Source organism: Ursus maritimus, unplaced genomic scaffold (genome assembly GCF_017311325.1).
Source record: "Ursus maritimus isolate PB19 unplaced genomic scaffold, ASM1731132v1 scaffold_35, whole genome shotgun sequence".
NCBI lineage: Eukaryota > Metazoa > Chordata > Mammalia > Carnivora > Ursidae > Ursus > Ursus maritimus.
Genome location: NW_024426119.1, coordinates 22,247,278 through 22,263,562, shown reverse-complemented (window position 1 = coordinate 22,263,562; position 16,285 = coordinate 22,247,278). Strand labels below are relative to the sequence as shown.

Genomic DNA, 16,285 nt, shown 5'->3' with positions numbered 1-16,285 from the left:
GCCCCATATTCTTCGAAAGACTTATCTAAATTTCTAGGAACTGGAAATATTTACTTAGAATTTATATGCATTTAATGCCTTTTCTAAGTGTCTCTATTCACCTAACAAATAATTTAAGAAATCTCTGTTAAAACACTAATGCAGATTAATTCATGCTATGGATTAGAAGTCTCTAATAGGTTGGTGTAACCAGTAAATCATGGGTCCTTTAGAAGAATGCACTACCAGAGGTCAAACGTGCCTTTTTTTTTTAATAATATTTTTTATTATATTATGTTAGTCACCATACAGTACATCCCTAGTTTTTGATGTAAAGTTCCATGATTCATTACTTGCGTATAACACCCAGTGCACCACGCAATACGTGCCCTCCTTACTACCCATCACCAGCCTATCCCATTCCCCCACCCCCCTCCCCTCTGAAGCCCTCAGTTTGTTTCCCAGAGTCCATAGTCTTTTAAACAAAAGATATAACCAAAAATATTGGGGACCCGAAATGACATCAGCCGCTGGAATTGGAAAAGCAGAGCACAGATACACACAGCCTAGCACAGAGGTAGTCTGATCAACTCCAAATCCTGCCAAGCTTCCTAGTATTTTCTTGGCATCTACCTGTTCTTAGGTTTTCAGCACAGGGTATGGGGTTTCACTTGGGGGTAAGTCTGTCAACACCCTGATTGCCCCTAATCCTGCAGAGCCTCCAACACACACAATCATCAGGGAAATAGCAGTGAGAATACTTTCTCTGGGATATTTCTGATCAGTCCTGGTTCTCTCCATGATACTCCCTGAGCTTATATTTTCATAATATCCTGGCATATAGTCATAAACATTTCTAAATTAATGGTTCATTTAAGGGGAATGGAGGATTTAAAAGCATATTAAGAGGCAAGAATATTGTCTAGGAAATTTTATCATCAAAAAAAGCGTTCGCCTGTCTCAAATTACTTTTCCATAAAGAGCCTTCCACGGATCAGGATTGGGGAAGTGGCACATGAAGAGCACTTTAAAATATTTCCTCCAGGTTCCAACTGGAAGACGAGTTTAACGTATTTACCTTCTCAATGTGTACAATATCAACCAATCATCCACTTTACATTACCTTCACATCTCCAACACTGGGATGAGGTGGTGTTTTCATCTGAACAATAGTGTAAAGTATATCATGGATGTGATTATTCAGGTATAATACAGGATTAGCTATGACTGTTTTTGTTGAAGCAATACTTGCTGAAAGCAGAGGTAGGGTGGTGGGCAACGGAAGTGGAGACTGGAGCTGCTTCACCGTAGTCTCCTGTGGGTTACCGTGGGTTATTTTTTTTTCAGAGTAGGTAAAACGGAGAAAAAAAATCAATTAGTATTTACATGATAAAAATACTGGTGATGAACAACTGAATAAAAGCAGTATGTATTTATTCACTCGTTCTACAAAAATCTACTGAGCACCCAGTCTGCACCAGTTGCTCTGTGAGATGCAGGAATAAAAGCAGTATGTATTTATTCACTCGTTCTGTTCTAAAAAAATCTACTCAGCGCCCAGTCTGCACCAGTTGTGAGATGCAAGGAAGAAAGCAGTATGTATTTATTCACTCGTTCTACAAAAATCTACTGAGCACCCAGTCTGCACCAGTTGCTCTGTGAGATGCAGGAATAAAAGCAGTATGTATTTATTCACTCGTTCTACGAAAATCTACTGAGCACCCAGTCTGCACCAGTTGCTCTGTGAGATGCAGGAATAAAAGCAGTATGTATTTATGCACTCGTTCTACGAAAATCTACTGAGCACCGTCTGCACCAGTTGCTCTGTGAGATGCAGGAGATAGAAAGACGAGTAGGACCCAGCTGTGCTCTCAAGCAGCTAAGCCCACTCATCATCACTAAAGCTCTGATCTCCACAGAGCCATGCAGAGCATAAATTATCTGCCCCCTACAATCAGAGGAGCTGGACATAGTTAGGTTAACTAGTAAAAAAAGCTCTTAAAATTATTAAAATAACCAAGATTGAAAACAAGAGTGAAGTTCATACCTGCTGTGATTCTTGTAGCAAAAATTTGAGTTCCATCCTTACCGAGGCCAGACCACCCCCCTGGGCCCCGTGAAGGCTACAGTAACTAAGGAACACTCTCAGGAGATCTTGGTTTTTCTGTAACCACAACTTTCGTCTTTCTGCATGTTCTCGTTTTGCCTGCAATCTCCGTCTTTCTATTTGGTGGCGCTCATAGGATCCTATATCTGGTTTGTCCATCATTTCTTCCTGGTCCAGAAGCTCACTCTCTACCTTGGGATGTGTTTTACTGGCATATTCTTTCATAACTGATTCATGGTTACATATCTCATGCAAGGCAGCAATTTCCTTTTCAAGCCAGTTATAGAGCTGAAATCTGAGTTTTCCACCATCTACTTCATAACCTGTAGCCAGTGTTCTTAGTTCGGTCATAAGGATCTTTAAACAAGCTCTGAATTTCAGTTGCTCAGCAATCACATCAACTTCAGTATCGCCTTCCAGACAGTCCTCCTCCTGAGGAGTCAATAATACATTAGGGTCTGAGGCTTTCTGATCTTGTCTGTCTGTCTCCCTGGCATCTGTACTTTTCATTATTAAACCAACAGCGTCATTTTCTTCCTCTTCTTCTAAGGCACTATCATGCTCTTCACCCCAGTCAAGAGTAAGAGGCTCCTCATCAACTTTTACTATCGGCTGGCTCCAGTCAAACTGTGAGGAAGTTACATGAGACCAATCGATGCTGGAACTGCCATTGTCAAGGCTCACGGTCTTTGATTCTGAAGGTAGGTCATCTGTCTTTTTAGGAATTGAATCAGGCTGACCTTTTTTTGAAGGTAAGGCAGATATTTTGGTAACTTTTGGAATTTTGGAGAGTACCTCCAAGGCTAGAACAGGGCATCCAACTTTAAAATGAGCATTTGCGGTGGTAAAGAATAATTTCCTTTCTATAAGATTAATTTTATCAACAAAGTTTTTTTCAGTTTTGAGACCAAGGGTTGCCAAAGTTCCTTCAGGGGAGGCAAGGTTTCTTCGAATCAGCAAAGGATGAGTTCGAAGGTAGTTGTAGAAACTAAACACCACTGGGTTACAAGATTTGATGATAACTATAGAAGTAAAACACAGAATCACAAGGTATTATGTTAATTTGCACTTACATTACAAAAGAATAAAATAGGTCAGCAATTCCTCAAAATAAAGGATACTTAAATATTATTTATATATTTATTTTTAATATTGCTTATATTTTCTAAATGGAGAGAAAACTCCTAAAAAATGATTAACTGGTTCTCTAAAAAAGGAGAGAACACAAATAGAGAGGTCAGGAAAGAAGCTAGATCTCTCTGAAAACACCTTGGTTTTATATATTTTATTTCAAAGTCATGTCAACATTTTATATAATTTTAAAAGAAAAACTAAATTTGAAAAAAATCACAAAAAAGCAACGGCAAAATTAAATCAGTGATTCTGTATGTCAAGCTGGTAGCATAACCACGCAAAGAGGAACTATAAAGTGACTTTAAAATAAGTAATCTGGCTGCACATCCTTACCGGGATATACCATAAAAACAAAAATAACTGCCAAAAAAAAAAAAAAGTTTAAACTGTTCTCAGTAATCATGTTGCTATGAAAAATTTTTGCATCATTATTCTGAAGCTATCATATACATATAACAAATATGTTAATGCTGTGAGAATTCAAGCTTTTCATTATAAGACACAAATATGAAATCTAAAAAGATATCTATAATCTATATTGAATTAAAAATTTCAGTGTGAATGCATGAATTCTAAGGTAAAAAAATATATACTATATATATGTCATATATATATATATATATATATATATATATGATATCCTCACTCCATTCATTAAAACAGCCTAGACACAATGACCAAACCAACAGCAAATGAGGATCCCTATACCCAGGCTGTAGTCTCTATTATTCCCCCATTAAAAGGAACTAGGATTCCTTGGAAGGATGGCCATTTCCAGGCCTGGGGCATGCAATGTACAAGAGGAGCCTGAAATATCATGTCGTAACAGAAAGCAAAGAAGCTATCAAGGAATAATATCAAAAGGATCCAAGAACTTGCAGAAGCTCTTGCTGGTTAAAAATGAGATCATCCGAGCATCCATAATAATAAACTACAATGGATTCAAACACAAGTCTATCTAAATTTGTGAGTTCAAATAACTCAAACAAATATAAAAGCGAAGTAGTCGCCTTTGTAGTATGTTAGTGAACCAAACTATCATTTTGAAAACTGGTACAGAGAAAGAATCAAACATTCATGTTCCTTTCACTGCGTATACTACTGGATTTCCGAGTCATCAAACGGCTGAGGAAGACTGTACTTCTAGAGAAGTATTCCAACTCAGAAAGGAAGAATAAAAGACACAATCAGAATATCATCAGTTTACAAACATTAAGGAAATAAAGGATCTACGCAGTGATCACTGATGGCTGTTAATATAACAAAAAGCAAAGCAAGCAAACATTACACATTCCCTGATGGAAGTACCCCACGCCACCATAAAAGATTTCTGCCAAAAATCTAATAAAACCATCTAGAATCTTAATTACCTTAATGTATAGGAAATATAGAGAACACGGGGTGAAAAACACATGAAGTGACACAAAAGGGACACAACCAACAAATTCTAAAAAGTGAGAAACCACAAAAGAAACAATTTGACTTCTTTAACAAATATATTGCAAGGGACAAGAAAAAGGAAGACGGAAAACTATGGATTAAAGTAGACAAGAGGCACCTCAACCAATCATAACATATATACCTCGCTTGAATCTGATTCAAACAAAATAATTGTATAAATTTTATGAGACAACCAGGAAAATTTGAACATTGCCCATTTCGTGATTACTAATCGAATTTTGTTACAGTGATATGTGTTAAGAGTCCTTACTTTCTGGAGATTCATTCTGAAATATTTACAAAAGAAATAAGATATGCTGGAATGTGCTTCAAAATAAATCGATGTTGAGAATGGGAAGAGGTAACAAGGATGGTGTATACATGACACAAAGGTGGTTTCAGTTGATAACTGCTGAAGTCGGTGACGGAGTCACAGACTTTCAATACGCTATTCACTCTTTTATATATATTTGCAGTTTCCACAATAACAAGTTTTTAAAAATTAACCTAGAAAACATTAAGAAATAAAAAGAACCTTCCTTCTATAAAAATGTTCACATTTTATTAAAATTACCTGGAGAAACTCAGATACTTATTTTTCTTCTCATGGTTCTATTTCCTTTCCTTTAAAATTTTTAATACTATTTATTAAAATATCTCCTTTATAAAGAAGAAAGTAAAAATGGGTCCCTAATCTCTTTATCCATGTAAGTTTTTTTGCATTAAAAATAAAACATAACAAAAATATTTTTTCAAGTTTTTATGTAAATTCTGGTTAACATATAGGGTAATATTGGTTTCAGGAGTAGAATTCAGTGATTCATCACTTACATATAACACCCAGTGCTCATTACAACAAGCACCGTTCAAGTATCACTCATCACCCTATTACAACTACAGAAAGCACAAAATGCAAAGCAAAAACTTGGATCTCCCCACACCTATGCCCCAAAGGTAACCAGTAACCAGTATTAAGTTTCTTTTTTTTTAATTTTATTTCTTTAAGAGAGCGAGAAAGAGCACGGTGGGGGGGGGGGCAGGGAGGAAGGGGGGTTTGCGGAGAGGGAGAGAATCTTAAGCAGTTTCCACACCCGGCACCGAGCCCAGCACGGGTTTAATCCCACCTCCCCGAGGTCGCAATCTGAGCCAAGATCAAGCGCTGGAGGCTTAACTGACTGAGCCACCCAGGTGCCCCAGTATTCAGTTTTTTTTATTTGTTCCAGAAAACAACAAAGGGAGAGGAAAAGCGAGACTAGACCCAGGATGTAAACGCACACACATATTTGCAACATGCATATGTAAATAAAATGCAACAAGAATCACACCGTTCTGCATCTTACTTGTCTCACTGAATAATACAGCACATATTAACATACATCCACCTACCTCATTGTCTAATGGCACACTATTTCTGTAGTATGGATATGCTATCATTCATTTAACTATCCTACTGACAAGCACTTAGAATGTTCAATTTTTAAAAAAATTATTGCAAAGACTGCTAATAAATGTTCCCCAGACACTTTTTAAAAAATCTAAGTTATTTGGGATAACTACCAGCAAAAAAGCTTATCACACAAGAATAAAGGTTCATGCACTAAACCAGTGTGTGCAACAGCCAAAATTTCTACTTAAATAAGAAAACACTGGCTGTATGATTATATGGAAAAAGCTATACAGTGTGTAAACATTACGTATGCTTCACTTTAATTGGTTTTTGTTTTGTGTTTTTTTTTTCTGAATAAAACTTAAGTTCAGAAACAGCTTTCTTTTAAAAAAGAAAAATAGGGGCACTTGGCTGGCTCAGTCGGTGGAGCATGTGACTCTTTTTGTAAGTTTGAGCCCCACCTTGGGTGTAGAGATTACTTAAATATAAAAATCTTAAAAAGAGAGAGAGAGACCCACAAATGTCCTACCTTGATGTTCATCCTCCTTTGGTGTTTGTTCCAGTAACGTGTCCAAAGCTCGGGTATAATCTTTCATTACCCAATAGGCAAGACTACGCAGGAAAGGATCAGGATGTAACCTTTTGCACTCGAATCCTGAGCCATCCTTTTGGCAACCCAGAATCTTCTGATTTAGGATGGATATGTAAGTGGATGAAGTCTCAAATTCAGATTCATATAAACGGGCAATAACCATGGCTAGCTGAATATCTTCCATTTTTTCAAGACATACCTGTAAATTCACATATTAAGAAATACTTATAATTACTTAGAGATATGAAATATTCCACTGATACCCTAAAAGCTACCATTTATATTCTCATGTGGTAGGAGGGGTCTAGAGGTTGAGACAGTAAGGCAGTTAAATGACTGCTTGATAGGAGATTAAGAAATAGCAAGAAGAAGAAGAAACTAGAACTTAGCAGCTTCTGCCCTAGAAAGATCATTTATAAAATAAGCATAAGACAAATATCGACATCATCTCAGACTTAAATCAATTTAAATAATATTCATTTTAAATTAAATATACTTATATTTGACTTTGTATATATCAGTTCCTCTTAATTTCCAAATACATTTCCACATAAACATAACTATTACTATTTTAAAAGAACCTTCTAATTATATAACAAATAACATATGAAACAAAGCCACATATTCTATTTTTACTCTCTGAAAGTTTATATCCTAATGTAATTACTCCTATAGAGAATTTGAGGTCATTCAGGCAATAAAAGCATCTCTCAATCAACATCTCTCTTCTTCTCCTGATTACTTTCTAGGTTAAACTTCCCATTTCAAAATCACAAATATTTGTTATTTTAAAAAATCATACACCAGAGATAATTTTGAAAATATGGCTAATTCTAAATGTTGTTGGCTATTTCCTATTTCTTCTTTCATGTATTATTTCCAATTATTTCCGTTTTTCCTTCACCGGTTTGGATTGCTCATAATGACAATAAGTATCCTAGGAGGAAGATCTCATAAATAAACAGTAACATTCATAATTTCTCTCCTTTTTTTTTAAAGATTTATTTATTTATGAGAGAGAGCAAGCAAGCGGCGGGGGGTGTGTGTGTGTCAGAGCTTGGAGAAGGAGAGAGAGAATCTCAAGCCAACTCTTCACTGAGCATGGAGCCCGATGCAGGGCTTGATCTCAGGACCGAGATCATGACTTGAATCTAAATCATGACTTAAATTTAAATCTAATTTCTCTCTTAATCAGCTGCCAAGTGTATAGATGAAAAAATGCGAAGTTTTACCTCCTCATTCATTTTCCAATACCTAAGACAACTATATTACAAAACAGTACAAACAGCAATTTCAGTTCCTTGTCCATGAATTTCATTTAGAAGAAAAAGAACTTAAAGCAGCTGCCTGTCTACCCCAGAGAAGGAGGTTCTGACCTATACACAGTTCAAATAGTTCAGAATCATAAGATGGCTAGGAAGAAAATATTCATAAGCCAGTTTTTGCCATTTTTTTGATACATATATACTTGAAATGCAATATACCCTATATAAAATTTTTGTTTAGACTTCACACCTGAATTGATTTATAATTTCGTTTATCACCACACCACTACTTAAGTTCAGTGACCTCTGTAGTTATTCTCTGTCCTTATAAACATAGGACAGAAAATTACAGTCTAACTGAAAATTAAAAGAAAAAAAAGGCAATTCAGTATGCAGAATTACATTGTTATGAACTTCACAAATCTGTAACCTAATTTCTTACACACAAGTCTTCTGATTTAAAATAATTTATAGGAGTGCCTGGGTGGCACAGCGGTTAAGCATCTGCCTTAGGCTCAGGGCGTGATCCCGGCGTTATGGGATCAAGCCCCCATCAGGCTCCTCCGCTAGGAGCCTGCTTCTTCCTCTCCCACTCCCCCTGCTTGTGTTCCCTCTCTCGCTGGCTGTCTCTCTCTCTGTCAAATAAATAAATAAAATCTTTAAAAAAAATAATAAAATAAATTTCAGTATTACAAACAAAAAACAAAAGAAAGGAAAATTACAGTCTACTCTACAACATTTTCAGGTTTTCAGTCTCCTTCAAGTATTTCGCAGCATGTTTTCATATTTGTACCTCTATGGCATCTTTCAGTGAACCAGCTAACAAGAAAAAAGCAGCAGATTGTTCAAAGCGTTGTTTTCCAAGTAAAGAGAACGCATTTTTCAAAGCAGCTTTACGCCATCTATCTTCGTTAAAGTTGTGGCTGAAAAATGTTGTCATCTTTTCATCGTGCTGTGACCTGGGAAACAGAACACAAATATCAACAGCTAAGGGAAATCTAAAATATTTTGAATCCTTTGCAGAATATGTGAAAATAACCTCAAACATCCATCTGAAATAGCTTCAGTAATAGGTATCTGTTATCAAGCTTCTCTTCACGTCTAACAAGGAAAGCTCAAAGTCCTTGTATGTACATAAATAGGACACACTGTTTCCTCTTCAAAGTGCTTCTGTCAACTTTTTTTTAACAACATCCCACCCTTTAGGTTAGGTTGAACCAATATTATACCCATTTTTCGCAGATAAAGGAACCAAGATACAAAAAAGTAAGCTCATCTAATCAAGCTCATATATCTAAGTACTTTCAAGAGCATTACAGCATCAGAAGATCTGCAGTACAGTCTTCATTCTATTAAATCCTGTTCGTTGTTGAGGCCATTTACCTAAATAGACCCCACACTACAGCTTTCTTCTTCATTGAAAGGTAGAATAATGCAGCATCCAAGGCATCGTTGTTCCTCTGAAAAGAAGCTTTGGCAACCTAAATGGTAAATAAAATATTCTATTAAATTAACTATTTGATAAAAGAATTATAATGAATTACCAATAATTAATGCTTTCCTGCTCTTAAATGGCTGATAGTAACCATGGAGATGAGAAAAGTTGGCTCTATTTCACAATCTCCAGTAGCTTATAATATATGCTCTGAGAGACAACCATTTGTATGCCAGTAATTATAATAAAAATAATAATAGCAACTAGCAGTTTTACTGATTACTTCTGTGTACCAGGCACCAGACTAAGTGCCTTTTATTTATCTTATTAAATCCATGAGGATTAGCCCCATTTTACATAGGCAGCAACGGAGACACAGAGAGCTAAAGTGAACTGCCTAAGGTCACGCAGCAAAGGGTAGAAACGGTATTAGAACCCAGGTAGTAATAAAACTGTCTACCATACGAAACAAAACAGAAGGCAGAATATTCAATAGAGGTGACCTTTTTCTTGAAAATTAGGTGTTACATTTCTTAATGTTTTGTAAAAGCTAAAAGCTAACTTCCATAGTCGATGTGATTTCACAATTTAAAGCTCTCTCAACTCACACAGATACAGACATCTGTGAATAAATATCAATTATACACACACACATTAAACAACTACAGACAAAAATAAGTGTTCCAGTGTTTTTTAAACATATTTGTAAAAAACATTCTTTTCTGGTATCTTTCCAATCAAATTTTGACAATTCTAAAGGACTGACACCTTCTTTCTGGCATGTAATTAAAATACAGAAGGCTGAAGCTCCATTATCTTCAAGAGCTTACAAATTTCAGTTCTTAGAAATTCCATGAGAAAGAGTCTTAAGGAGCATACGACTGATAATCTCCTCAGGGCTTCAGCCAAAGTTGCTGAATTCATGCAGAAGGAATCAACTCAGTGTTAAGTTTAAAAATTAAGCCAATAACCTTATTGTAAATAATTATACTGTTTTGAACACAATTACCATACCGACAGTATATTAATTTTTCAAAGACATTTAGATAACTTCTGCAAATCACTAAGTTGAGAGACAGAACAATAAAAATAACAGATGTTTTATTAGCTCACAGTGACTGATGGTCCAAGGCCTGGGAGAGGAGGAAACAGCATCACGAAAATGCTGTATTCTCAATACTTGTTTATTTCTCTTCCTTTTTAGTATTTCTTCTGCCTTCAATCATTTAACTTAGTACTTTGATGTTTAATAATTTTTAGAGAAATTTTTATTCATTTTTAGCTAAGGATTTATAATATATATCTCAAGGCAAAAAATTCACATCTCTTTGATACAATTTTAAGAGACAGATTTCGTGTGGAATTAAATCGTATGTACATATCAGAAATAATTACATGACACAACCGACTGTTGACAAGAACTTATAGAGATCTTTGTAGACAACATCTGAAACATTTCAGAGAAAATATGTCCTCTTTTTTCCATTGCTTTATTTTTTTTAATTTTTTTTTTTTAAAGATTTTTTTTATTTTTTATTCATTCGACAGGATAGAGACAGCCAGCGAGAGAGGGAACACGAGCAGGGGGAGTGGGAGAAGAAGAAGCAGGCTCATAGATGAAGAGCCTGATGTGGGGCTCGATCCGAGCGCCGGATCACGCCCTGAGCCGAAGGCAGACGCTTAACCGCTGTGCCACCCAGGCGCCCCTTTTCCATTGCTTTAGAATATAAAAGTCTAATGTAGATATTGTGTTATTTACTTGCTGTAACAATTAACTTTCCCTATACACCAGAAACTACATTACTTGGTTGGTGTGAGAATAAATTCCTTCTTACATTTGTGCCTATTTTGAGGAGAGAAACACTGATACCTTATTGGCAACTTTATACGTAGCGGGAAAATGACACTTCTGGGCTCACATGTCAAACTGATCTGAGGCCACGAGGAGCACGAGAATCTCAGGATGCTAGCTGAGATGAAGACGGCACATCCCTAACCACCCTCAACCCACCAAATGAAAATGGGCCTGGGGCATGTGCATTTTAAGTAAGTTTGCCAGCTGATTCTTCTGACACTAAAATTTGATGACCACTACTGTAGAGGAATGAATTCCTCTTGGGAGAAATACACCTGCATGTCACAAATGTAGTATCACTAATTGTACTTGTGGGAATTTCAAAGAGCTCCTACAAGTGAACAATGAGAAGTCCACCTTTCTAACCCCAGGAGAGTACAAAGGGCACAGACTCAGTCTAACACTTACAAATGCCAGGAGCTTGGGCAGGTTACCATCGGGTGGAAATGGAGATGGTAACGCAGGGCCAATAAGATGATTATATGAAATAATTTATTAACAGCAACTAGCACCAACCTGGCACACAGTAGGTGCTCAATAACACCTTGTTCCTGCAACACTGAAAGAACTTTCAGTTTCCACTAACAAATTGTTGAACACATTTTTTTCTAAAGGGAAACTACCAGAAAACGGATTCCAAAAGTCTGTCATAAAAAATTTTATAGCATGTTTAATTTGCTGCCACAGATATATTCAAGTGTACACAAATCAAAACCTTTTATTGAGTGGTATTTTAAGTGTGCAATTCATTAACATAGCCAGAGAATCCTTTATATAAAAAGGATTTTTATATCTATAATGTACATATCTGATAAGAACTGAAGTTTGCTTTCTAAATTTAGATTTGTGTGTTTTCTTTTGTAAATATTGTTATTGAAATAGAGTTGACATTCAACGTTACAACAGTTGCGGGTGTGTAACAGTGATTCGACAACACTACACATTATGCAACGCTCACCACACTAACAGTGCCACAATACAGTGCTATTACCACCTTACTGACTATATTCCCTGTACTGTACTTTTCATATCCATGACAAACTTCCAGTTATTTTTTTAAAAGAAGATTTCTGATTTTCCTCAAACTAGGACACACCTGAACTGCTAGCAGAAAACATGCAATTCCATAAATATTATAAACTCAGTATATATGGCAAAAGGCAATTGATATACTACACATACATTTTATAAAGGACAAGTTTTTGGAATCTCCAAATATTTTTATTTAAGAAATTCTCAAGATCTCTGGGGCGCCTGGGTGGCACAGCGGTTAAAGCGTCTGCCTTCGGCTCAGGGCGTGATCCTAGTGTTATGGGATCGAGCCCCACATCAGGCTCCTCCGCTATGAGCCTGCTTCTTCCTCTCCCACTCCCCCTGCTTGTGTTCCCTCTCTCGCTGGCTGTCTCTATCTCTGTTAAATAAATAAATAAAATCTTAAAAAAATAAAAAAAAGAAATTCTCAAGATCTCAAGATGTGCAAACTAATTTCCCACTACAGATTTTCTGGAAGATAGTATCTTTTATCCTTTAAAAATTTTTTTTTTAACTTAAGCTTCCAATGAAGTAAAGTTACCTTTTCGATGCATCTTCGAAGAGTGTTAATATTCCTGACCCACCAACCTATTCCCATAGCTCTTAACTCAGACCACTGAGGGTCCCCTCTCTGAATGGCCGGAATCATATTCATCAGTTCTTCTTCAGCCTCAGAATGAAAAGCCCAGGCAAAATGGCAGGTAGACACACCTAAATGAGAAATACAAAATAATAACCTTCAGAATTATATCAAAAAAGAACAAAACAATTTTTCACATAGTCATGTACTTATTCGTTCATTCTGGAGAGAATTTTCAAGCAGAAAATAAAAGGGTAAAAGGTCTTTCGTCATTCAAGGATTTTACACTATAAGCTTCTAAATACAAAAGCAGCGGCAGAATACACAGAACCAAAAATCTCTATCTTTTTTCCAAAGTATTCACTTTTTTTCTCTGCAAAAATAGAGACACTAAAACTTAATCACTGGAAAGATATTTGAACATCGAGTCATTTATACGTACACACACCAAACTTATCAACAGTGATAGCTTCAAACTATCTTGGCTTATGTCCTTGGGTGTTTTTTCACAGCAAGTCACTTGCTCTCAGACCATATCCTTTAGCACTGAGTACTGAAAACTGCCCCATTCATCCCTCTGGCCAAGGAGCTGAATATCATTTCACAGTAAGGTCCAAACTTCAAGGCAGTTCCAGGGAGTAGCAACAGCCAAGGAGACACATTCCTCTGCCTTCAGCATCCCAGTTAAAAGTAGTTTAAAGCTGCCTAATACTGATGGTATATGCAAACCCTTTTTACCCTGGTACAAGACTGACAGGGATCTGGGCTGTATTTAGAGGCAACACCATCAGACTTGGGAGTACGAGGGAGTTTATCAACAGTTTAACTACTAACACTTTGTTCCACTTAGAGCAGGTGAAGAGGAAACATGAGGGAAATGACACACACACCATGATGACAGATAGTGGGAAGGCCAGGAAAAGCCCAGAGGAGCCCAGAGAAAAGGGGCCAGACTGTGCAAAGCAGCTGTCTATACGGACCCATTTTGGACCTCACATCTAAAGTCAATGACAGTCACGTTACAGCACAGGCTTCTCAATGCTAGAAGACCATCAATGTTACTATGTATGATTTTTTCATTAACAACTATTATATAGCCTTCCAGTATAGTTTAAAGCCTTTCTAATCATTACTGCTTCAAAAGGGTTCCTTTAGAAAGTGTAAAAGGAAAAACAATTATGACCATTTTGAATAATAATCTTTTAAATTTCCCATTGCTAACATTTATATACTACTGTGCTTGAAATCACGGCACCAAAAAAAAAAAAAAAAAAAAAAAAAAAAAATCAATGCAACAAGCCTTGACTGCCACCCTAAATTTAGGGGGAAATGGTCAAAATTTACCAACACAAATTTGTAGTTTTTCAGAACCTAAAAAGCAGATTAATTTTTAAATCTTTGCCTGATTTAAGAAATAATCACTACATCAAATAACTGACGCTTTGTTTTAGAAGTTGCTATTACTGGGGCGCCTGGGTGGCACAGCGGTTAAGCGTCTGCCTTTGGCTCAGGGCGTGATCCCGGCGCTACGGGATCGAGCCCCACATCAGGCTCTTCCGCTATGAGCCTGCTTCTTCCTCTCCCACTCCCCCTGCTTGTGTTCCCTCTCTCGCTGGCTGTCTCTATCTCTGTCGAATAAATAAATAAAAATCTTTAAAAAAAAAAAAAAAAGCAGACAGTATACCTTTGCTAATAGCAAATTTATAATATAAAGAATAATGTAAAATATATTACATTCTATACCCTTAAATGAAATGTGATTAAATTTTTGGTATGATTAAGCACAAACAAAAAAACACGGGTATGTCAAGGGAATTAGGTTCAGAAGGCAAGATGAAAAGAGCAGTGAATATATTTGGAAGCCTAACTATTTATGTTATTTTAATATAAGCATTATGTTGTAAGTCATATACTCACAAGTAAAGCTGATGTTTCGGGACTATCTGCCAGATAGTAATGCAGTAGATTTGCATACTTGTAGCGTACTGCCACACACCCTGATTTGAGATACAAGGATTTACATCAGCCCCCTAATTTACAGATTAAAAAATCATAGCTACAGCGTTTAAGCTGACCTGCCCCATATCTCAATACCAAAAAAAAAAAAAAAAAAAAAAGATATTAAGAAGAAAGAACAGAGGCACCAACGGTAGTTTTATTTATTTATTTTTTGTCTACCAATAGTGGGCTAGTCTTTGCAGTTCTTCTGTGTTCTTCTTAGCCTTCCTATCTGTATACCAGCTGCTTAACTTTTTTCCTGAAAACTGTTCCTAAGATATCACCTGTAATACCAGTCACTTCTTATGTCCAGCGTTTTAACTGTATCAAAGGGAAAATGGAATTTTCAATTACACAACTGTAATTAAGTGATTCAGTACCATCTGACTATCATTTAAAACTAAAATGTGAAAGAACCTCTAGATATCATTTTTTTAAACCTAACCAAATGGCACAGATTGTTTAAAATGATAATATCAAGTGTCGACAATGGGTTAAGTTCTGGAATTATCAAACAGTGCTTCCGGGAATGTAAGTGAGTACAGTGTTTCTGTCTGGCGCAATACTTATCAAGAGTTAAGAAGTTCACTCTTAAATACAGAGAACTGGTGGTTGCCAGAGGGGAGGTGGGTGGGTGGATGGGTGAAACAGGACAGGGATTAAGAGTACACTTATCTAGATGAACACTGAAAAATGTATGGAATTAATGGTTCATTATATTGTACACTTGAAACTAACACTGTGTATTAACTATACTTGAATTAAAAAATACTAAGATACGGTTACATTCAGAATTTAGAATACTGACCTGGCAATACTGAAAACTGTTGACTGAAACATTAAAAATAAAAATAACTACCTTAAAAAAAAAGAGTTAAGAATTTTTCAAGCCCTCTGATTCAGTAATTCCACTTTTGGAATACTAACATGAGGAAATAATCAGATATATACATAAATATTTATATGCAGAGTTATAAGGTCATTCACTACAGTGGTCACTCAAATAGAAAAGAACACCAGCAAAATCTGTTTCAAAAATAAAGGACTGGATAGATGAAAGGTAGTTTAGAAACATGACAGAATATCAGACAGCTGTTTAGAACTGTATTTTCAAAGAACATTTATGACGGTAAAGAGTAAGTGCTATGGGTAAGAACAAATTATAAAGCCTGGTATTCTAGTTCCTACACTAAAGCATTACTTATGGGGCTGCGTCCAGGATGCTGGTTTCAAAAGGAACATAGTCTAATGAAGACTGCACTGGGCTGGGATTCTAGTTCCAACTCTATTAATAAATAGCCCTATATCTTGGTCAAGTCACATTACAGTTTCGGTTTTTTATTTTTTAAAAGATTTTATTTATTTATTTACAAGAGACGGACACAGAGAGAGAGGGAGGCAGAGGGAGAAGCAGGCTCCCAGGGAGCCTGATGTGGGGCTCAATCCCAGGACCGTGGGATCATGACCTGAGCCAAAGGCAG

The 16,285-nt window shown here is 36.3% G+C and overlaps 1 protein-coding gene across 3 annotated transcripts in view; it reads right to left on the bottom strand.

Moving 5' to 3' along the window:
* DMXL2 (Dmx like 2) overlaps positions 1 to 16,285 on the bottom strand; it is a 142,990-nt gene that overhangs the window by 24,139 nt on the left and 102,566 nt on the right. For all 3 annotated transcript variants that reach the window (XM_040620639.1, XM_008705966.2, XM_040620638.1), the window contains exons 20-25: positions 12,768 to 12,937; positions 9,288 to 9,385; positions 8,698 to 8,863; positions 6,577 to 6,838; positions 2,027 to 3,108; positions 1,103 to 1,294 (exon numbers count right to left, since the gene is read on the bottom strand). In XM_040620639.1, coding sequence (XP_040476573.1) covers positions 1,103 to 1,294; positions 2,027 to 3,108; positions 6,577 to 6,838; positions 8,698 to 8,863; positions 9,288 to 9,385; positions 12,768 to 12,937 — 1,970 coding nt within the window. The remainder of the gene's footprint in view (positions 1 to 1,102; positions 1,295 to 2,026; positions 3,109 to 6,576; positions 6,839 to 8,697; positions 8,864 to 9,287; positions 9,386 to 12,767; positions 12,938 to 16,285) is intronic.